The 24,367-nt window shown below is 34.0% G+C and overlaps 1 protein-coding gene across 4 annotated transcripts; it reads left to right on the top strand.

The window, feature by feature from the left end:
- Positions 1-5,053: 5,053 nt before the first annotated feature.
- Positions 5,054-23,167, top strand: LOC107508183 (zinc finger X-chromosomal protein). Of its 4 annotated transcripts, XM_016139868.2 has the most exons (6): positions 5,054-5,593; positions 13,138-13,287; positions 13,516-13,659; positions 14,016-14,165; positions 14,653-14,793; positions 15,565-19,189. In XM_016139868.2, the coding sequence occupies exons 2-6, from the start codon at positions 13,179-13,181 to the stop codon at positions 16,746-16,748; spliced, it is 1,728 nt and encodes a 575-aa protein (XP_015995354.2). In that variant the 5' UTR covers positions 5,054-5,593; positions 13,138-13,178; the 3' UTR covers positions 16,749-19,189. The 4 variants fall into 4 exon arrangements, with proteins under 4 accessions (XP_015995354.2, XP_036091561.1, XP_036091560.1 ...); XM_016139869.2 differs by lacking the exon at positions 5,054-5,593 and having other exon boundaries at positions 8,750-13,287; positions 15,565-23,167; XM_036235668.1 differs by lacking the exons at positions 5,054-5,593; positions 13,516-13,659 and having other exon boundaries at positions 8,748-13,287.
- The last annotated feature ends 1,200 nt before the right edge of the window (positions 23,168-24,367 follow it).

A 24,367-nucleotide genomic window follows, 5' to 3' on the forward strand; every position in this document is an offset into this window, starting at 1 on the left:
CTTGACCTTCTAACTGCTGCCCGGGGTGGCACCTGTGTCTACATTCCTAATCATGCTGATCAGGCACAGACAGCTCTCCAGAAAATGGATGCTGAAGTCCAAGCCATCCATGCTCTAGAAGACCCCTTGACAACTTGGTGGGATTCTTTAGGGTCCTCCTAGTGGTGGACAGGAGCCATTTTAGCCCTCATAGCCAGTAGCCTGTTAGTATTATAATGTTCTTTATATTGTTTTGTGGATTGTGGGCCCAAGGTAGTCCCCTCTGGGTCAGATCCCATGTCACAACCCTATAGGGATGGAGTGTGGGTCCCCAGTCTGGCTGTGATCTAGGCTCACGATTAGGAATAAGAATGTAACATTAATGTGACAGCGCACATAACTTATGTATGTATGTTTTCTGACGTATGTAAAGCCCATCCCTAGCATGAAGGAGTGCACTCCCTGCAATAAAGTTGGTGCTAGCTGTTTCATTCTCATATTGGCTACTCCTATGTTCTTTCACCTGGGAGTCTCACCACCAAAACTTTCCCTTCATGATCAGCTTGGCACTGACCCTAGATGTGTGTCTTCCTTGGGCATGTTTGTTCTTGTGCAAGTGTGTGTGTGTTATGAATCCTCTCATATAAATGATTGTTTTTAAATACCTTGATTTCCCTAATTGTGGCATCCCTCTTTTCTTCTCAGGGTCTTGGAATTTTATTATATTTCTCTGCCTATAATCTCTTACCTCTAGGCACCTGTAAGTATTATGTGCCCATGACATTGCTTTAATCAACCTCCAATCTGATACCAAAGCTATGTTATAGCTCTTATCCATGTTCCAAATTGAGTGAAAGACACTGGTCTTTCAGGTAGCCCCCAGACAAATCACTCTTTTTCAAGAGAAGAACCAAATGTTTTATGCCATAGTAAACAAGGGGAGGGGTGAGACAAAGGCGAACAAAACATCATGAACTATCACACATGTTTGAGTGTTGCCTTTTCTTGCTTAGGCATTGGCTTAGTTGCTTACCTTCTTAACTGGTTTCTAAGATTCACAAAGCTCTTTAGTCCACATGTTTATTTGATGTGTACAGGAGGAATAAAAGCCTTGAGCTCTATAGTCTGCCCAATCTTGCTGACATCACTCTGTTGTTTGTTTGGCAAGGAGAAAAGTTTTTAATAAATTGGAAAAAAAGAAAAGGATAAACATATAAAAATCATTGGAAAACTTCAGAAATTAACAGAAATAATTAAGAATGATAAAATAACAAGGAAATAGTAAAATTTTACACTTTAAAATTTTAAATCAAACTTATTTATTCAGAAAATTTCTCATGTGTCACAGTTAAGAATTGATCATGACAAATTAGTCTTATGATTAAAACTTTTATTTGACTTTCCTTCTGTCCTGTCATATTTGTAAACAAAGTATTTATTAATGCGAAAGGTTAACTTAAGTGGACTCATTTTTAAACGGAGCCCAAAAAGCCATTTCAGAAGAAATGACTTGCTCCTTGAAACTTTGGAATGTTTCAAGTGGGTAAAATAACCTTTAGCCTATGCCAAACCCACATTGTCTTACAAATAGTTTGTAAATCTAACAGAAAAGCAGATATCCTGACTACAAAGAATAATGACTATGGACTCTCTTCAGAATCAGTAATCAAACACATACAGCTAAAGAGGAACTTAGCTTGTTAGCACTAGTAATAATTATTTTCTTCTACTCGTGTAATTATTTCTCTTCTGTCATTAAAAATCCTTTGACCTCAACCTAGAACCAGGACACTATTTGGGTCTGCTGGACTTGCAATTTTTTAATCCCAAATAAACGCTTATTGCCACTCATTTTTAGGTCAACATGCTATTGAGATTATTTCTAAAAATAAGGTGGAAATCTCATAAGCCAGATAAAAAATGGTTTTAACTCACTTAAAATTTACATTGTTTTTTACTTTTTAAGGCTTGTGTACTATTATTTAATTATTCAAAATAGTTTTTTACTATTGTGTTCAAGTCAGAAAGTGGACTTTCTAAGCACTTTTATATAGAGACATATATAAATTTTTGACCTATGTCATTTGTCTTTTTATTGAAGAATGTCTCTCAATACTTTTTTGTGAAGCAAGTTCACTGGCAAACAATTCTTTAAATTTTAATTTGCCTAATAAAGTCTTTATTCTATTTCTATTATACTTTTGAAGAGTAATTTTACTGAAGACATAATTTTTTTTTCTTTCCACATTGTGTTTAACTTCAAACTCTTCTTGTTTCTAGGTTTCTGAAGAGAAGAAGTCTCACATAATTTGTATAGTTGTTTCTCTATAAATAAGATTTCTTGTGACCATCCCCTATTCTTCAAAGATTTTTTCTTTGTCTTTGATTTTCTCCTGTTCGGGTGTGATATGCTTTAGTATTTATACTGATTGGTATTCTCTAAAACCTAAGAATGGAGCTGTGATTTGGAAATAATTCTCAGTCATTATTTTTTTTAAAAAAAATTTTGTCTTTATTGAAATATAATAGACAATTAGTTTCTTGTATAATTTAATAAATTTTTTTATACTTATAGTTGGTATACAATAATATATTAGTCTAAGTTGTACAGCCTAGTGATCAGGGATCCATATAACTAGCAAAGTAATCTAAATCTAGTTCTCCTATTCCCCCTTACATATTTATTACAATATTATTAACCTTCTTTCCCAAGCTACACTCTACATTTCCATGTCTGTTCTCCAGCTGTACCTTTAAATCCCTTTGCCTTTTTTCTTTGCCATCCCCCAGCCCCCTTCTCTGTATCTATGAGTTTATTTCCACTTTTGTTGTTGTTATTGTTGATTTTGTTCTTTAGATTCCATGTATCCATGAAATCATCTGGTATTTGTCTTTATCCATCCAGTTTCATTCGTACAATACCCTCTTGGCAATGTCTTTTCCCATCCCCTTCCTTTTAGCCTGTGTGTGTCTTTTAATTTGAAGTGAGTCTCTTGTAGACAGCATATGTCAGGGTCTTTTCTTCTTAGCAATTCATCCACTCTGTCTTTTAGTTGGAGCACTTATTTTCCATTTGAGGTACTTATTGATAGGAATGGAGCTGTTACCATTCTTTATTTCTGTTTTTGATAATGTTTTTTCTTATTAAAGAAGTCCCTCCAACATTTCCTGTAGTACTGGCTTGGTGATGATAAATTCCTTTAGCTTATTTTTGTCTGGGAAGCTCTTTATCTGTCCTTCAACTTGAAATGATAGCTTTGCTGGATAAAGTATTCTTGAATAAAGATCCTGGATTTTTTTCAAATAAGATATTTTGTGCCAAGCCCTTCTGTTCTGCATAGTTTCTTTTGAGAAATCAGCTGCCAGTTTTGTGAGTGTTCCCTCGCCAATACCATGCCGTTTTGATTACTGTCACTTTGTAGTATTAAAAAAAAAAAAAAATGAGGCTGGAGGCATCACTCTGCTCAACTTTAAATTATATATGTGTCGCTGTTAAAATGTACAGTTGAAACTTACCAGATTGTATTAATCAATGTCACCATAAAAAATAAATTAATTAATTCAAAAAAAGAAAAGAAAAAAGAAAAAGAAAAGATACAATCTAATGGAAAATAGAGAACACAATATGTATTCACAAAAAAGCGATGTTAATATTATTTAAACATGTAAGGAGGTGCACAATATTTAAATTCTTCATAATAAAAACATCAAATACCATTTCTTTAAAGTACCTGTTTTCACTTACTAGTCTGGCAAACACTAGAAGCTTCAGGGTTGAGAAAGGCTATCATGAACAGGTTACTTATATATTGCTGCTGGGAATATATGATGATGGTAATGCTACAGATAACCAATTGACACATATAGCAAGTTACCTACCTCAGGTTTTAAGAGGAAGGAAAGATTTTACAAACAATACTCACTTTAGGTTATCTTTATATAATTGACCTCCTTGGCACTCACTAACTTTGCTTCCTAATCACTAGGACTTTGTGCCACTTACCTTGAGAGGAAATGTTTACTCAAGGTAATACCTTTTCATCAGACTTGCAACTTGCTCCCTTAGACTTTATTATGTCTTATATATTCATTGGTCCATAAATACATACATACATATGTACACACACACGTACACACACCTATATACAATATATGTTTATACATATCTATAAATTTACATATATATTAACTTATGAACATGTACTTATGTCAGTAAGAGAATATATAGCATTTATATATTTTTATAATGCAAATAAAAATATGTGGAAATAAATTTACATGGTATAAATGAAATACATCCCATAGAGTAAATAATGTATACATGTTTACAGCATTAACATTAATATAAATTATATCTACATTTTTTTGTCACGCCTGTCACTTCGATTAGAATATCTCTCCATGAAGAACTGATATATTTAATTAAATGCATAACTATGAAATTACAGCATTGAGGGCCCCCATGCTTACTTCTCTATATCCCTTCCCTAGGCCTTCCACACTTCCAAAACACCGTGCCTTGAGCCCTCCTTTGAATCTTCAGCCAGATAGTTTAGGAAGAGTATCTCATGTGGAAAACATCACGCCCTTTGAAAGTATGCAGATCTGAAGGTTGCCAGGTTTAGGTTTCTTTTTGGTAGCGAATGTAATGGGGAAGCCTAGCTTATAGGCTTCTCCTTGGCTTCATGTAGAATTTAGCTGAAACCACATCAATGTTCCTGACAGTGATGGTGTTAACTGCTGCTCTTCTGCTCTGTAGCCTTGGCCTATCACCAGCAGGAAGCCTATCTTCTGTGCCCAGTGCAGGGACCGAGTGGGATTGATACAGGTTCCCTACAACCCCAGACAGCATTTATTGCACCCCTGATGCATATGCATTTGGGCGTACTGACCACAGAGCCACTCAGGAAGTATCTATTTTGGATCAGGAAGTATCTACTTTGGATCAGAACTGTGCAGTGGAATTTGAAGTTTCTTTGAGGAAGTACTCTTCTAACGTAGGGTTTATGGATATTTGAATATGGCAAAATAGTAGTCTTTATAAAGAAAAATTAAGTTGTATTTAGTGTTGAAAATTATAATAAATGAAAATTTCACCAGAGGAGCTCAAAAGTAGATTTGAACAAGCGAGAGAGAATGAGCAAATTTGAAGGTACATCAAATAAAATTGTCCAGTCTGAGAAGGGAAAAGGAATGAAGAAAAATGAGTACAGGTATATTGACCTATAGAACACTAAGCATGCCAACATACATAGGTCTCAGGAGAGGAAAGAGTGAATTGGGTCAAAGAATATTTCAAGAAGTAATGGCTGAAACCTTCCCAAATTTGACAAGAAATACTCATCTGCACATATAAGCTAAGAAGTTCAGTGAATTTGTTAATTGTCAAAAGACAAAGAGAAAAATCTTGAAATCAAGTCACACAGAAGTGATTCATCACATACAAGTGATTCTTCCTCAAAAAGAGTAATAGCTGTTTTCTCATTAGGTAACAATGGAGTCTACAAGACAATGGGATGATATATTCAACATATTGAAGGAAAAAGGCTGTCACCAAGAATTCTTTATCCAGCTAAAAGCTTTAAAAATGAAGAAGAAATTAAGACATTCCCAGGTAAACAAAAAAGTTGCAGTGATTCAGACTTTGAACTATTGGCATAAGGAAAGACATATAAATCAGTGGGATAGATTTGCGAGTCTAGAAGTAAATCCATTCATCTGTGGTCAATTTATATTTCATAAGGGTGCCAGGACAGTTTAGTGGGGGAAAGAATAGTCTCTTCAGATGTTGCTAGAATAACTGTCCACATGTAAAAGAATGAAATTGGTCTGCTGCCTCAAAACACAAAAATTAACTCAAATTGAAAACTTAAATAGTACGAGCTAAAATTCTAAAACTCAATAAAACATAGGTGTACATATTGTTGAACTTGGATTAGGCACTGGTTTTTAAGCTATGGTTCCGAAAACACAAGCAACTAAAGGAAAATAGATATAGAAAACTTCATCAAATTTGAAAATGTTTTTTGTTTCAAAGACTATCAAGAAAGTGGAAAGGTAACTCAGAATGGGAGAAAATAGTTTGCAAAGCATATTTTTAAGGGTCTAGGAGACAGCAAATGAAGAAATTCTACAACACAACAATAAAAAGACACAACTGCATTTAAAAATGGGCAAAGAACTTGAGTAGGCATTTTTCCAAAGGAAAGTAAGCACATGAAAGATGCACAACATCATTAGTGGTTAGAGGAATGTAAGTTAAAACCACAGTGATGTGAAATAGGTATTTTAAAAATGGAAAAATAACAACTATCGGCAAGAGTATGGAAACCAGAACACTGATAAGTTGCTGATAGCAATGGAAAATTGTGTAATCTCTTTAGAAAAATTTGGCACTTTATCAAAAAGTTGAACATAAAATTACCATATATCCCAACTATTCTTAGTGTTCCCAGGTATACACACAATTGAAAATACATGTCCACACAATGGTTTTTACACAAATGTTCAAAGTAGTATTCTAATAGCCAAAAAATTGGAAACAACGCTAATGTTTATAAGATGGTTTTAAAATTGAATGGTTTGAAAAAACATTTAAAGGTTTTTAAGATGTGGCATCACTATACAATAGAATATTATTTGTAATAAAAAGAAAGGAAGCCACTGATTACTCGCTACGACATAGATGAACTTTGAAAGTGTTAGAAGCATATGGTTTGTGTAGAATACATATATCCATAAAGAAAATGTAGGTTAGTGGTTGCCCAATCTAATCGTAGGATACATTGGGGAAAGCGCTGGCTAAAGAATGCAGATGTATTTTGAGGGGATGATGGTTACATAACTATGGAAATTTCCCAAAACATTGTAAAAAGGTGAATTTTATGGTACGTGAATTTTATCTCCTAGGAATGATTGGAATCAACTGATAGTTCAATGTTATAAGAAATCGGTGGAATAATAACCACGTCATAGTTATGTTAGTGTACTTGAAGGATAAGGTTACATGGGCACCCACATCAAATACTGAATTTCATAAGATAGTGCACCAATGTGTAAAAAAATATGATGAAACTGTAGCCTAGCAATTTTATACCCAGCCAACTTATTCTTCGAGTCTAAATTACAGTGTAATCATTTTCAAGTGTCCAGGAGTTTAAAGACATTAGAACCCATGCATGGTGCAGCTGATTTTTGGTAATTAATAGAGCAGCCAAAGAACCAATAGAAGGAACATAAGAATGAAGAAAGAGGTAAAATGGCTGATGTAATTTTTTCAGCTTATTTAAAATTAGACCATATGTGCACCATTCTGTGGACATTAAGGTTATGCAACAGAAAGTAATTGTTTATGAAATATTGACTATAAAATATTTTGGATAGCATGACATATACATGTTTCTTCATGGTTATAACAAATGATGGTTAATAGAGTCTTTAAAATACTTCAGCCTCTTATTTCATAAATAGTTTTGCTTAGGAAGGGCATATATTTTTAAAAGGTTGACATTGACTTGAAGATTAGCGCTTACACATTTAACAAATGAATACTGAATAGTTTCTGTATGTCAGGCAATGTAGACTTGGGATCAGTGAACAAAACATGGAAATTTCTTCTAATCATGGAAACTACTCTCTCGTAGGGGTAGATAACAAGTTTATAAGTGAGTTATACGTATATATGTCAAGGATCCCAAGACAGGATATCTTTTTATGAAAGATTTCAATGTTGAGTTGTGTGGTAGACTTAAAAAAGGAAATACATGTGCTAATCTGAGTTCAGGAGAAATTGGGAAATCTAAGTGTAGAGATAAAATTTAAACCGTAAGATGGAATGACGTCAAAAGCAAGTAATTGGTTATAAAAGAAAGAAGGCCAATGATTAAGCCCTGAGGTTTGCTATGTTAAGGGGTAGGGGAAAAGAAGAGGCATTAGCGAAGGACTGAGGAGGCATGGCCAGTGATGCAGGAGGGAACAACCAGGTCGAGTCACAGAAGCTAAGTGAGGAAAGTTAAAATCAGATGACAGTGAACATCCGTGTCAGATGCTGCTGCTAAGGCAAGTCAAATGAGTTTTGAGAATTGGTCATGAGTGACATTGATGGACAGTTCATGAAGTGAGTTCAGAGAATGTAGAGGGAAAAATTGAGAAACGAAGCAGTCGTTGGCAGGAAATGTGGTATCAATAGAAGGTGGTTTTTTCATAAGAGGTGAGGAAAACTTGTTTGTAGAGATTGATAAGTTGATGTAAAAAATAATTAAACGGTAAAGAGAAGGTATAATTTAGTCCTTAAACAGTAGGATTAGTTTTAAAAAGGAGCACAGTAATTTGTAGACATGTAGTGAAGACAAAATTTATGGATTTAGTTGTTTCCAGGGAGGTAAAGTGAAATTTAGGGGAGTATTTTGTGTGGTGATGCATTTGTTGTCAGGGAAATAAAGTAAGCTCAATTGGCATTTAAGGGAGAAAATGTGAAGCAGTCCTTTCAAGATTTATCATCAGGAATTTAAAAATGAGACCAAAAGCAATTTTTTTTTCTTAATCCCGATTTAATTGCATAAATACGGATGTAAAGATAAAAATCACATTAAGTAAGTTTGTGCTTCTGTGATGAAATGAGAGGGATATAGGAATTGGAAATATTCGAGGGAATAGAATGATCAGCTGTAGAATTAAACTGGTTTTGTTGTTAGATTTGTTTAAAACATTTTTGTTTAAAAATAATGTACACTTTTTATTTAAAACATTGAATTTTTTCCTTTATTTTTTTACTCGTATATATTCATAGAGAAATATTCAATAAAATTCTTTTAAGTTTTATTCACAGTTCTGGTTGATAGAATTTGAGTACAATAAAGATGTATTCTCTCTACAAAAAGTAGCCTTTTAAAGCAGAGTTGAAGAAACCTAAAGTAATGAGGAGTGGTTTAAACAAGGCACATGGAGTATTTTGGTGGTGACAGGGTGCTGGGACAGAAGAGACTGTAAAGCCAGAAGATTAGATAGTAGAATGATTTCTTAAAATAGAATAAGGAGCATGGGTAAGGTGACTGGATTTTTTTTTTTTTTTTTTTTTAAACATCATAGCAGTTTCTAGGGCTTTTTGGTAGGGAAACATGGGGAAAAGGAAATCAAATAGACGCTTTTTATTTCCTGTGATGGGCAGTGGTTGGTAACATTTAATAATCACCTGACCTTGAGAGATGATGCAATTTGAGGAAATGGAGAAGCAAGCCAAATACTTGAGTAGGAATCCTGCTAATGATAAAAGGTTTCTGTATTAATGACTTCAGACAAAATGTAATTCCTGTGCAAATTGGATAATCATTCTTTTTTTCCTCACAAATTATAATGAATTTGCTGTTAGAAGCTTAGAAAAAGGAGAGAACATAACGAATGAAAATGAAATGAAAGTCTGAATTAAAGATAGACATCTTTCTCACTGCTCTCCTCTAAACTCTTAGGAATTCAAAAGACTTGAGGCAAGTCACATACCGTCCAAAAACTTTTATTTCTTTATAATACAGTGAGATAAAGGGAAAAGTTGAGATACGATATTTAGAAGTGCTAAAGAAATCGTGAAATGCCATGCAAAAGGTTGTTATTAGAAGCAGTCCTAATTTTGGAGAAACCTTACTCTAAAGCTCTAGTTCTTCCATTACTATGTGCTTTATTTAATAAGGCAGTTGTACAGAAATACATATGATGACTCAGTTTTATCCAGGTCTTTTTTGTCTGAGTTTTTTAAGTTTAATTTTTAATAGTTTTCAAATCACAGATTTTGAGTAGTAATAGGACACCTAAATATTTTCTTTTTTAACAAGTTACTTTTGTAATACAAATAATTTTCCTGGTTGAATTAGTAGGACACCTGTTTGAGGCGAAATTTTCAAGGTGAATTGCACTTTTGTCTAGTAATAGATTAGCTTTGCTTTTTCTCTGCTAGATCATATATTCGAATGTTTTTATTACATATTGTTTAAAAACAAGCTAAAAAGATCTTTTACAAGCTATATGTGAATATGTGACATTTTGCAAGCTGAAAAATTATTAGATTTTCTGTTTCTCGAGAATTTTATTAATGGTTACTTGCAGATTATATTTTTACATTAGATTTTTCCGTACCTATTTGGAATCATTTTTTAACACACTTGTTGAAAGGCACTAGCTTTATCATGCAATACCTATTTCTCAGAGAGTAGTTCTCCAAAAAGATATAAATTAATTGTGGATTCTCCTGTCTAGTTTGCTAAGATCTTCATCCTCAAAGGCGATCGCAGTAACATTTCAAAGCCACCTAATGAAAATAGCCCAGTCATCTGAATACATTGTAAAAATATTTACCTTTGAAAAAAAGGCTAATTACACGTCAGACAGGAATTAAGGACATGACGCTTATTTCTGCCCACAAACTGTATTTATAAGACATAGTCAAAATCATTTAGATACTTAAGGTCAAGGTTTAGGGGAGGCGTGCATGCGCGTGGTGTGTGCGTGTGCGCACTTGTAAAGACCTGGCTAGGCTTTTTGAACCTTGGTGTCATTAAGCTTTTCCTGGACCAGCTCATTTTCCTCACTTCTCAAAGTTCTTAACCCAGTCTGCAATTCTGTTATCATTTACCAAAGTCATTGCCTTGTGTATATGTGGTTCAAGGACCAGTCAGGATTTTTTACTTTACATTGTCTTCCAAGCTGCTGTTCAACAAAATAGCTATATTCCTATTGATATTATCTATTCTCACGTGTCGAAAGGAATAATGTTTTTCCATTCCATGTAAGGAAAATTACTTCATTTTTGCTTACAGTTTCTTCTTCCCTTGTGAGATCTTGATCTCGCAATTCACCATGTCCTCTAACTCTCTTTATTACTCCTACAAACTATGAACATACTTAAGTATTTTTATCAGTCAAATAATAACCTCCTTGATCCTACAATTTCTTCTGATTACTGCTCCTTCCTTTGGTCTCCCTTTTTAAAGTAAACTTCTTAGAGATATCTACACCTTACGTAGAATTCTTAATACACTCAAGTTTGACCCCATGTAGAATTCACTAAAACATTCTTCATCAACAACATCAGTGATCTCCAGGTTACTACAAGTCCCAGTGCAGGTGTTCTTCTTATACTTTGTACCTGTATTATTGTGTTGGTCCATGGTTGTAACCATATTTCAGAATGGTATTTGAAGGTAGTTTCAGCAAATAATTTGGCCTGGGATGCTCTTAATTTCTGATAAGAAAGTAAATTAGATAAAATTTCACTGTATTATCATTTTTTAATGTCAGCTTTTGGAACACTTCATTTTAATATTCTGTTAGAATATTCTTATAATTCTATATAAGAATTTTGATTTAGACAAATGTTAGTTTTGGATCTTTTGAAGAACGTAGTGGAGAATTGGCAGAAGTGTTTCAAAGGTGTAAAGATCATAAGTCACTGTAAAGAATTTAAGACATAAAGTTAATATTGGTCCAAACTCACCATAATCTTGAGTTGTTCTTAAGTTATAAGCACATTCTTCTGCTCTTTACTAATGGAAACCATTTATACTTTGTTATGCCACGTATTGCTTCTAACAAGTCTAACTCTCATAGAATATATACATTCTTAAAACACCAGAAGTTGAATGTTAGTTGTGAGTCCCATAGATTAAGTTTTGAATTTGGCTTTGCTGGTTGCTAGTTATGTGACCTCAGATAAGTCATTCATCTCTTCTCGACTTTAGTTTGCTTTACTGTAAAGTGTTGGTGATGTGTTAACACCTTCCTCTTATAAGTAGTAATTAGTATTTATAGTAATCACTTAATAAACAGTAGCTGTGTTATTAGTAGTATTGCATTTAAAAAATAATCACCTATTGTCTGCTTTTTCACTGTATTAGACGTCTCCAGTCCACGACTTTTTCATATTTGTTATCTTTAGCACCTAGCACAAAGTCTGGTTTATAGTGGTGATTCATTTTTGAATTGAGTAAAACATAAATGTACAACCAGATAACAAAGTATGTCTAGAAGGTGAACACCAGAAAGGGAACTAAAAGGGAGTTGAAAGCCATGAGGGGAGTATTGAAGACAAGCTAAACCAGCCTTTTGTTCTGAACTTTGATTCTGCTCTCCTCTGGTTTATCTTTAGCAATGCCTGATAGGACAGTTTTGTCTAGACAGAGAAAACATTTCTTTAGTCTTTCTCTATTGCACTCGACATCAGTAAATACAACTTTTATGATATGTTGAATTATACTGGCTGAGTTTTCACAAGTCTTTGCCAAACTTTCTTTTGTGCAAGTAGTAGCGGTAGTGGATTGAAGTGAAAGAAAAAGGTTACATTTTGTGAGAATTATATTTTTGTTATTTCAATCCAGAGTCTGTTTCTTTTAGACATTATTTTTTAATTTGTTAATGTTCTAAATCCTAAGCATAATCTGCTTATTTCTGTGTTATCTTTACTGTTAAAATATGAAGTATTTTTTTCTATATTCCTGAATCTAATATTGGGGAATACGTGTGCCTCTGTTGGTCAGTAAGAGTACCTTTTCCCCCCAAAACAGAAAACAGGTTATTTTCATTGAGGCATATGAGAATGTGTTCAGATATACATTTGCTGCATTTGCCAGCAGTGACTCAAGACACATGTTTATGAACTCTTCTCTCTGTATATACTATGTATGTGTACTTTTATATTTAAAAGTTTGATTTTAGAATTGACCATTACAGTGTACCTTTTTGAAAATTGTATTTTGATTTGTTTATAAGGTTGCAATTCTAATAGAAACAGATTAGACCAAATAATATTGAGAAGTGAACATGAGATAGTGTTAATAATACATTTAGCAAAGAGCAGTGTTTGTTCATTTTACTACTAGGGTGTTACCAAAATCTTTGAGAATATAATAATAGTTTTTATTTTTAATGGATATACTTTTACCTAATGGTGAAGTATATCATTTCATTACCTTCGTTAGTTTTCAAGGCTACTAGGAGTTTGCTTTAAGTAAAATATCATTCTATTTTTAGGAGACTCATTGATTGTTCTGCTTTCTAGGTAAAATCATCCAATTTTGTGAGTCAAGTTAGAGATTATATTTGTAAAAAGGATTTCTTTTAATGGTAATATTTAAGTATCTGCTATTATTAATGGTGTATTTCTTCTCTTTTTAGTGGATGATGCTGGTAAAATAGAACAGGATGGTTCCTCTGGAATGACTATTGATGCAGAGTCAGAAGTCACTTCTTGCAAAGTGGATGGCACTTGCCCTGAAGTCATCAAAGTGTACATTTTTAAAGCTGACCCTGGAGAGGAAGACTTAGGTAAGAAGAAAGCCGCAGCATATTATAGATCCTGGTCAATTACTTCGGCCTGATTACTTTTGGGTGGTTTAGATGAGAACATTTTAATTCTTTTCTGAAAATAACTTTTAAAACAGAGTTCCAATATACTAATATAAAAAAAGTGTTGAAAAGAGGTGCTTATTAAAGCAAAACAGGTGGAAATGAAGTTTTCACATAAATTCCTAGAGCTGTCATCTTCCCTGATAGGTGGCACTGTAGATATTGTGGAGAGTGAGCCTGAGAATGATGATGGAGTCGAACTCCTTGATCAAACTAGCAGTATTCGTGTGCCAAGGGAGAAGATGGTTTATATGACTGTCAGTGACTCCCAGCAAGAAGATGAAGCTTTAAGTAAGTAGGTGGCATTTTTGAGGGAGACTTTATGTTTTCAATTTAAAATGCAATAAATATTTGATGGAAGTAAGCAATGCTGTTGTAGACATTATTGCACTGACATATTCCAAAGAAGAACATCATTGACTATTAACATAAGCTTAGAATATCTCTTGAAAAACAAATTATGGTGGAGAAAAGGAAGGAATGATTCATCTAACAAATGTTTATAGTCTATTATATGGAAGTAGTGTTTGAATTATGTAACATTTGAACTTTTTTGTGTTTTTTAACTGAAAGCAAATAAAAGTAAACGTCATGTCTGATCTCTTATAAACCTGGTCTCAAGAGTGTTCTCTTCATTTTCTACTTAGATGTCGCTGAAATTGCTGATGAAGTTTATATGGAAGTGATTGTAGGAGGGGAGGAATCTGCTGTTGGAACCGCAGCAGCCACCGTACATGAAACACCCAATGACAATGAAATAAAAACCTTCATGCCAATAGCATGGGCAGCAGCTTATGGTAAGTGGCATAGCAGTTCACATGATAACAAGGTTCCTGAACATCAGTTTATTATTATTGAAAAATGTTTAGGCCTTAGAATTATGAGGTACTACTGTAGTGAGTTAAGGAAAACTGGAGGAAGTTTTTATAGTCATCTGTTTTCCCTTGAATTTTAACAGAAATATCCTTCATTCTATATTATGTAAGAAGTACATAGGCTTTCAAGCTGGAACTTTTATTTAGATTATAGCAGAAAATCCATGACTATAATTTTGAGTCACAGCAAGGTGGTTCATGGGGCAAAATGATGCTAGGTTTCAAAGCTGGGTGTTTATTATTACGGTCTTGTATATAAATACGCCCATAAATCCCATTACCTAGAATAGGAAATTTCTGTCATTCATGAGTATCATGGTTTACTTTTTGTTGTCATAGTTAACAAAGAATCCCTAATGCTTATAATTTATAATACAGTATAATTTTGTTTTTTAATGCGCATTGTTAGGTAATAATTCTGATGGAATTGAAAACCGGAATGGCACTGCAAGTGCCCTCTTGCACATAGATGAGTCTGCTGGGCTTGGCAGACTGGCTAAACAAAAAACAAAGAAAAAGAGAAGACCTGATTCCAGGCAGTACCAAACAGGTGAGGGCACGAGTTCCACAGCACAGTGTGCTTTGTGAGCTCTCATGAAACTAGTATGTTTCCACAGAGGTGTTGTGATAGCATTTTAGCTGCTGGACCACATGTAGCATTTGTGTATTAATTTGGAAATAGAATTTTAAGAATTCAGTGATATTCATGAATGATTTTTTTTTTTTGGAAAAAAAATTGTTTTTGGATCAGAAATTTAGAGAAAGAATTAAACTCTCAGGTTATTTTAGTGGAAATGAAAACAAATCCCTAAAATATATTAGTTAACTCTAAATGAACAAATGTGAAGAATCTGTGATAGCTTAAAGTGGGCATCATTTACAGAGGAATAAGACAAATACTTTGTTGTTCATTGGGTATACTCCTTTCCTGTGTTGTCTTATACGCTTATTTGCATATTTAAATTATCTTCATAGGTGTCAGCAAACTTTATATTAGCATAAATTTGTCTTGGAATAAACAAAGCTGAAATGTTGAACTTTATTTTTTATGAATACTATTCAGTAGGTATCTAAATTTATGTAGCTTTAAATTTGAACTTCATTTATTTTAACCTGGGAGTGACATTGCTACTATCATACTGAATGATGTTTCTGGACCAAATTCTTTATGTTATATCTCTTTTGTTGAAAAATGATAAAATTGAATGTTAACCTAATTTAGGAGAACCTGTCTAATGTTTAGAACACACACTTTAAATTCTTGAAGAAACCAAAATAGAACTTGTTTGTTCACTCATGTTCCTTCCTTTACCTTTCTTAGCAATAATAATTGGCCCTGATGGACATCCCTTGACCGTCTATCCTTGCATGATTTGTGGGAAAAAGTTTAAGTCGAGAGGTTTTTTGAAAAGGCACATGAAAAACCATCCTGAACACCTAACCAAGAAGAGTTACCATTGTACTGACTGTGATTTCATTACCAACAAGAAGGTAAGTTTACACAATCACATGGAGAGCCACAAGTTGACCAGCAAGGCAGAGAAGGCCATCGAATGCAATGACTATGGGAAGCATTTCTCTCACACTGGGACTTTGTTTACTCACAAAGTGGTGCATAAGGAAAAAGGAGCCAACAAAATGCACAAGTGTAAATTTTGTGAATATGAGACAGCTGAACAAGGGTTACTGAATCGCCACCTTTTGGCAGTCCACAGCAAGAACTTTCCTCATATTTGTGTTGAGTGTGGTAAAGGTTTTCGTCACCCATCAGAACTTAAAAAGCACATGCGAATTCATACTGGGGAGAAGCCGTACCAATGCCAGTACTGCGAGTATAGGTCCGCAGACTCTTCTAATTTGAAAACGCATGTAAAAACTAAGCATAGTAAAGAGATGCCATTCAAATGTGACGTTTGCCTTCTGACTTTCTCAGATACCAAAGAGGTGCAGCAACATGCTCTTACTCACCAAGAAAGCAAAACACACCAGTGTTTGCATTGTGACCACAAGAGTTCCAACTCAAGTGATTTGAAACGACACATAATTTCAGTTCACACTAAGGATTACCCCCATAAATGTGACATGTGTAGTAAAGGATTTCACAGGCCTTCAGAACTCAAGAAACACGTGGCTGCCCACAAGGGTAAAAAAATGCACCAGTGTAGACACTGTGACTTTAAGATTGCAGATCCATTTGTTCTAAGTCGCCATATTCTCTCAGTTCACACAAAAGATCTTCCATTTAGGTGTAAGAGATGTAGAAAGGGATTTAGGCAACAGAGTGAGCTTAAAAAGCATATGAAGACACACAGTGGCAGGAAAGTGTATCAGTGTGAGTACTGTGAGTATAGCACTACAGACGCCTCAGGCTTTAAGCGGCATGTTATTTCCATTCACACGAAAGACTATCCTCACCGTTGTGAGTACTGCAAGAAAGGGTTCCGAAGACCTTCAGAAAAGAACCAGCACATAATGCGACATCATAAAGAAGTTGGCCTTCCCTAACAGTACTTCTACAGATGTTTGTAGAAACATTGGCCTTGAAACAGAAAATTCACTTAAAAGTCTCGTCCACATATAATATTGTCTATTGATTTATGCTGTGTAAAAATAGGATTATTGCTTCCAGTTGACTTCTTAACATTTTATTCAATAGGGTGTTCTGTATCCTATTTGGATTGTTTAGTCAATGGAGAAAAGTAGCAATAATGAAGGTCTTTTTATTAAAATAACCTCTAATTCTATGCTGAATTTTTCAGTCTTAGACATTTTACTATTTAACTTTATTCACCATGTTGGTACTCTTCTAAGACTATTTAAAATTTAAAAAAAACAAAAACAAAAAAAACCCCATAAGATTGGTAACTCTAAAAATAGTTATTTTGACTCATTTTCCTCCACAAATTTTTCATGTCAAATAGAAACATCTGGGAGATTTTACTGTCAGGTGTAATTGTAACATGAAAGTCATTTTTGTTTAGCAGACTGAATATGCTTTCTTTGACTTTCCTTGTAGTGTTTGCATCTTTTGTCAGCACAATACACTTTTAGAAAGTCTTAGTGAAAGGTTTTCCTTATTTCTCTTATTCTGGTTATACATCTTTCTTTTGGAATAGTTGTGTTCTAGAAATGAAACTTATGTGAACTGAGTTTTGCAGTCTTTGAGATGAATCGTGGCTCATAAGATTTTTGCAGCTGGATGTACAAGTGTACCCTAAATTTTATATGTGCCCCTGTGTTATTTTACATCTTTATACAGACCATCCCAAATTCTAAGTCTGTAATGACAAGCATTAAATGTAGAATAAACTGAAAGATCCGGGGATGTACAAAAGAGCATTTTGCAAACTTACTATTCAGAGATTAAAATTCAGGCAAAGAATGAGAAAGGAAAATACGACACTAGCATTTTTTAAAGAGTAAAGGTATTTTCTTTTAAATATTTTTGGTTACTGGAGAACAAGTTAAGGTGTATTTATAAGCAGAATGTTTTCTTATAATTTTAGCTTTGTACCTTAAAGTTTTGGAAAAGCTAATGACTATGCAGACATAAATCTCTTGGTTCTCACTAAGTATATAAAAGAAATGTCTTTTCACAAAGCATGAAGGACTTAGGAAGAAATGGCTTCATCCCGGGGAACAGGCTCTAATTAAACTTGGCAATTTTTCCTTTTTTATTTCTTAGGTAGATTTAACATACAAGTTGGTATTTTAAAGGATAAAGGTGTAACATTTCATTATATAACATATGTAATAAAAATGTGAGGCTTTAATTGGAATCACCAAGTTTCTCACAGCTTGTTTTTTATTTCTGAGTTGATGTTTTAAGCAGTCAGTCAAACATATATGCGATTAGAATTTGGTTTTTGTTAATACTCTATTAATAAAACTCTCTAAAAATAGAGAATTTTAAAAACAAAACACTTAAGGTTATTTCATTTGGCTATTGGCACATATATGCTAGCACATTGTTGGAGATTGGAAGTTTTTCTTTTCACTTGATAGCTACCTTGCACCTTCAGTTTTTATTATGGTGCTTCCCTTTACTTTTGCTGAAAAGTTTTTACCTTTGCCTTTCTTGGGGCCACTAATGTTCATATACGAGTTATATTTATAGTGTTAGAAATCTAAATATTAGGAACCTTTTGAGACCCTATAAAGGCTAGATTAATTTAGTTCTCAATCAAGTGCTTGAAGCACAGAGGAATTTAAAAACCTAATGTCAGCCACAACTATGGGAAGAATTTTGGTACGTCTAAGGCCTTCTCGTCCCTCATATATGTGCTTTCCTTTTTTGGTGTTCATCCATTGTTCTGCTTTTGAAAACTCTTATTTCTTGTGCAAGAATCTTTTAAATCTCTCTTGAATTTGGTTTTTTTCTGAAGTACTATAAAAGGAAATATTTAAATGAAAGTTTACATTTAAGAATTTTAAAACGAGAATAAAACCAGATAAAGAGCTATTTATATTTTAAAAATAAACTGAAAGATAAAGAACGCCCTTTTTGCCTACTCTATATCTCTCACATATTCTGGAGTTATACACAGTTGTCTTGTTTTCTAACCACAGTATTGAAACCTTAAAAGGTAGTTAAGGATTTGGTCAAGTTAATATGGTAAAATTGTTGTTTTTATAAAGAGAAAACTGCAGTTGTATTTACTGGTATGTACTTAAATGCAGGCTGTTTTAATTCTTAAGATAATTTGATTAGCAAAGCTAAAACGTGGATGTTTCCATTTAATATTTTAAAGAGGTACAGATTTTTATGAGAACCTAAGTTATTGTTTTGTTGAAATAGCCTATTAAATATTATATGTCCTTACCTATGTACACATTGTAAGATAATTAAAATACTGAAGAAATTCATGTAGAAAAGTGTGACACTATTGTAAATGTGTACTTGAGAATAACTTGCAAAAATAAAAATCAGAATATTTTCCTGTTAAGCAGTGTTTAGTCTATTTGATACCAGTACTAAGTTAACACTTTTTCTTAAGAAAAACAGTTTATCAAATCTAGTAAGCGTGAAACAGTGCACAATTTTTATTTCATTTTTTTAATTCATTCTGTAGCAGTGCAATGCAAAATGCTTAATTACATTTAATTTTGTGACAATACAACTGGTAATCCTGTTATTCAGCAAGTAATATCGTAGACTAGTTAAAGAGATAATTGGTGAGTCCCTCAATCGGCATGTGCTTGAAATTTATTGTTTTCTTTTATCGTCACAACGATATGCTGTTTTAGTATCTCTTCTTCCTCTTAGAAAAATATCTCATGATAAAGTGTTATATCTTTTTAATCAAATTTTTGGTGGGTGACATTGTTTAATAAAATCATACAGGTTTCAATTCTACAGTACATTATCTGTGTATTGCATTGTGTGTTCACCTCCCAAAGTCTAGTCTTTTCTTGTCACCAGACATTTTAACCCCTTTACCCTGTTTACCCTCCCCCTTTTTCCCCTTTCTTTGGGAAACCACTAAACTGTTGTCTGTGTTGGTGAGTTTGTCTTATTTGTTCATCTGTTGCCTTTTGTTTTATATCCCGCATACAAGTGTATTCACATGGTTCTTGTCCTTTTCCATTTGACTTAGTTCACTTAATGTGATAATTTCAAAATCTACTCATGTTGAAAATGGCAGTATTTCATTTATTCTCGTAGGTGAGTAATATTGCATTGTATATATGTACCATGTCTTTATGCAGTCATCTATTGAGGACCCTTGGGTTGTTTTCATGTGTCTTGGCTATCGTTAATAAAGTTGCAGTGAACTTCAGGGCACATATATCTTTATGAATATATGTTTTCAAATTTTTCAGGTAGGTGCCCAGAAGAGGGATCGGTGGGGTCATATGGTAGGTAAAGTGGCATGGGGTTTTTTTGAGCACATTTAGATCACTTGAAGTCATTACAGCTATCAGTAATGATTATTTCTGTCACCATAGGAAAAGGCTTCTGTGCCCAGTTTGGAGGGCTCTGGTGGGCACTAACATACCAGGGTGGGTTATTGTCATAGTTAAAATCAGAATCTAGGTAAATGTTGTCAGGATTGTCTTAGGCTACTATAACGGTATGATGGAATGGCTGGCTGGCTTATGAACAAAAGACAGACATATCTCACAGTTCGGGCAGCTGTGAAATCCAAGGTTAAAGTGTCAGAAGATTTATTGTATGGTGAGGGCCTACTTCCTAGTTCATGGACAGCCATCTTATGTTTTTATGTGTTCACATGATGGAAGGAAGGAGTGTTGTCTCTGGAGTCTCTTATACGGGCACTGATTTCATCCACAAGAGCTCCACCCTCCAGGCTTTATCACCTCCCAAAGGTCCACTTCCTATCACCATCATCGTGGATTAGGTTTCAACACAAGATTTTAGGGGACACACTCAAGTCTGTAGCAAGGGTTAAAAAGAAATGAGATATTTTTAAGATACAATTATGTTACCTAAGTCACTACCTTAAAGCGTACAATTAATGGCATTTAGTACATTGATAATGTTCTGTAATAATCACTTGTATTCAAAAATGTCTTCTATTTTAAAGATAATGATTTGATTCTGCAGCTCTTCAGCTCTGTAGGAACATGTTTGCCTGATAATGAAAATAGTAAATAATGAAAATTTGAGGTAAGTATTAAGAGACTATGGTGAATGTAACTAGCTAGAGTCAAGTCAGACAAGACCACAGCAAATAAATTAGTTGTAATAGAATATCTAACAAGCATCACCTAACCAGGCCTGTGATCCTAACTAGTTAGATCATTTACTACCTTGTTCTCTGGAATATCAATTTTACAGATTTATTTTCAACAAATTCTAGGATGTGTGTAAAGAAGAACAAGTAATCAACATCTTAAAGATGTGATATCTCAGATCAGTGGTTTTTGAGGTCGTTGGTACCTGCCAGCATCAGCAGTACTAGGAAATGTTAGAAATGCAGAATACTGGGTGTGCTCTGTAACCATTACCTCAAAAATTTCATAGGACCAAGCAATCCTTTTGTTCTTTTAGTGTGGTAAGAAACACATACACAACATTTGCCATCTTTAAGTACATCCTACTGTTGTGAAACATCTCTATAACTTTTTCATCTTGTAAATTTAGAACTGTATGCTCAGTAAACAACTTCCTTTTGCTCTCTTCCCCCAGCCCTGGTAACCACCATTGTACTTTCTATTTCTATGAATTTGATATCTTCAGTGGAATCATACAGTTTTATTTAACCTAGCTCTTTGCTTTGTTCCTGATCTTAGAGAAAAGGCTTTGTTTTTCACCATTATGTATGATATTTGGTGTGGGGCTTTTATATATAGCCTTTATTATGTCGGGGTAATTTCTTTGCATTCTTAGATTGTTGTTAGGGTCATCGAATGATGCTGAATTTTGTCCAATGCTTTTTCTGTATCAGGTGAAGTGATCAGGGTGCTATATCATTCATCCTGTTCTGTGTACTACGATGAATGACTTTCATTTTGTTATTCCAAGAATAAATCCTACTTGGTCAAGGTGTAAAATCCTGAGTAATTGTGGTATATAAATTAATGCTACTGGATTAGATTTGCTAAGATTTTGTTGATAGTTTTTGAATCAGTGTTCATCAGGAATATTGGTCTGTAATCTTCCTGATTTGGGTATCAGGTAATGTTGCTACTTCACTGAATGAGTTAAGAAGTTGTTCTGTTTTCTGTTTGTGGACTTTTTTGAAAATGCTTGGTGTTAATTCTTCCTTATCATTTGGCAAAATCATCTCATTCGGAGCTTTCCTCTGTTGGGAGGTCTTTTTGTTATTAATTAAATGTCTTTGCTTATCACAGTTATTCAGATATTTTTATTATTTGGGTTCTACAATTTACATTTCTTGAATTGTGTTTATTTCACCCAGGTTATCTAAATTGCTGGTATTAGTAGTATTAATATCCTTTTTTATTTTCCACGCATATGGTGAGTAGTAATAGCATTACTTTCATTACTGGTTTACGTAATTTGACACTTCAAAGATTTTTTCTTACTCTAGCCAATGTGTTATCAATTTCATCAAAGCATTACCTTTTCATTTTGCTTCATTAATCTCTGCTGGTTTTTATATTTTTCCCTTCTTGCATTGAGTTTAGTTTGCTCTTTTGCTAGTGGTTTAAGTTCAAACAGTTTATTTATGAATTTTTTAACTATAGATGTTTAGAGCTATAAATTTATTAGAAAAAATTCCATTTTCACTGCATCTATAAGTTTTGGCATGTTGTCTTCACTTTCATTTGAGTCAAGGTTTTTCCCAACTTGACTCGTGATTTTTTTTTTTTTCCCCTTGACCCACTGGTTAGCGGTGTGTGTTATTTAATTTTCACCTTTTGTGTGTGAATTTTTCAGTACTCCTTGTGTTACCAATTTGTAGCCTCATTACATTGTAGTTGGATGGAGAAGGCACTTTTTGTAACCGAACTTTTAAAAACGTATTGAGAGAGATGCTTTATGCCTAACATGTAGTCTATCTTGAAGAAATGTTTAATCTGCGCTTAAGGGGAAGGTGTAATTTGCTCTTGTAATGAGTGTTCCATTTATAGTTGAAGTCTCTGTTATTGTGGAACTATCTGTTACTCCCTTTATTTCTGTCAATAGTTCTGTGATATAAATCAGGGCTCTGATTTTTGGTGTGTATCTGATTGTCATGTCTTCTTGGTTGGTTGACCCTTTTGTCAATATATAATATCCTTTGTCTCTTGTAAGAGTTTTTGACTTGTTAAAAATAAGATAGCAGGCCCAATGTAGAGTTACTTATGCTAAGCCCCAGGTCATCAAACCAAGAGTTAATCACAGTTCTGGCTCATCCAGAGTCTTAAACCAGTCAATCAGGAATCACCTGATCAGCATTACCTAGGTCCTGTGCCTGCTAGATCCTTGTCATCCCCTAAAAAAAACAAAAAAACAAAAAAACCTTGCAATAACCACCCTGCTTTTTTGCCCAGTATAACTTTCTTGTCCCTCCCCTCATCTACCTATAAAGGTTTTTCATTTGGTATAGCACTAGGAGGTGTTTCTCCTTTCTGCTAGATTAGATGCTGCCCAATTCATGAATCATCGAATCAAAGTCAATAAATCTTTGTAATTTACTCAGTTGGGTTTTATTTTTAAACAGACTTAAAGTCCATTTTCTCAGATATTAGTATAGCTACTCCAGCACCTTTGTTGGCACTTTTGCATGGACTCCCATTTTCCATTATTTGATTTTCAACATATTTGTATTCCTGGATCTAAAGTTAATCTATAGACATTATATAGTTGAACCATTTAAGAATATGTTTGTGTCTATATGTTTATGCATATGTACATGGGCTTAAAACAACAGAAATGTATTGCCTCACAGTTTTGAAGGCTTAAAAAATCAGGACGGCAGGGCCGTACCCTCTCTGAAACCCGAAGAGGAACCTTTCCTTGCCTCTTCCTGGCTTCTGGTGGTCTGCTGGAAATCTTTGACATTTCTTGGCTTGTAGCTTCAGAACTCCAATTTCTACCTTTGTCATCATGTTTGTCTTTATATGGTTATCTTATAAAGATGCAGGCATTTCATTTAGGAGCCCACCCCTTTTCCAGTATGACCATACTAGTTACATCTTCAAGGACCCGATTTCCCAAAAAAAAGTCATTCTGGTTAGGATTTCAACACATTTTTTTAAGGGGACACAATTCAACTTATAACAGTCTCCTAGATGGGTATGAAATGGTGTGAAAGACGGCTTTAGGGAAAAGTTCCTGTAGTATAACGAGAAAGCCCTGCAAAGCCTATTAAATGAGATTAATGAAGGTCTGGAACACCAGGCCGAGGAGATTGGTTTTCACTTAGTAGACAGTGGAAAGCCACGAAGGAATTCAGAGAAAACCACAGTGTGACTACCTATGCAACTCAGGGGTTTTTTTCCATTGGCTAATTTTTGGTTTTTTACTCTTTCATTTCTACTATTTATTTTTATTTTTATTTTTTCTCTTTCTCTATTGCACACTTCCCACTGCCTGAAATTTCAAGTTACAGGCCATATATTTGAATCATGGTGGGGAAAAAGACTCCAAAATGAGTAGCACAAAAGTTGGTGCCATTCAGAAGTAATTCTCTGAGGTTTCCTAGTTGTGT

Source organism: Rousettus aegyptiacus, unplaced genomic scaffold (assembly GCF_014176215.1).
Source record: "Rousettus aegyptiacus isolate mRouAeg1 unplaced genomic scaffold, mRouAeg1.p scaffold_m13_p_19, whole genome shotgun sequence".
Lineage (NCBI taxonomy): Eukaryota > Metazoa > Chordata > Mammalia > Chiroptera > Pteropodidae > Rousettus > Rousettus aegyptiacus.

Bases quoted from the DNA above. Each gene is read 5' to 3' on its own strand.
- LOC107508183 (XM_016139868.2), top strand. From the start codon at position 13,179: ATGACTATTGATGCAGAGTCAGAAGTCACTTCTTGCAAAGTGGATGGC. The intron at 13,660-14,015 runs GTAAGTAGGTGG...TTTTCTACTTAG, and splicing joins GCAAGAAGATGAAGCTTTAA to ATGTCGCTGAAATTGCTGAT. The intron at 14,794-15,564 runs GTGAGGGCACGA...TACCTTTCTTAG, and splicing joins TTCCAGGCAGTACCAAACAG to CAATAATAATTGGCCCTGAT.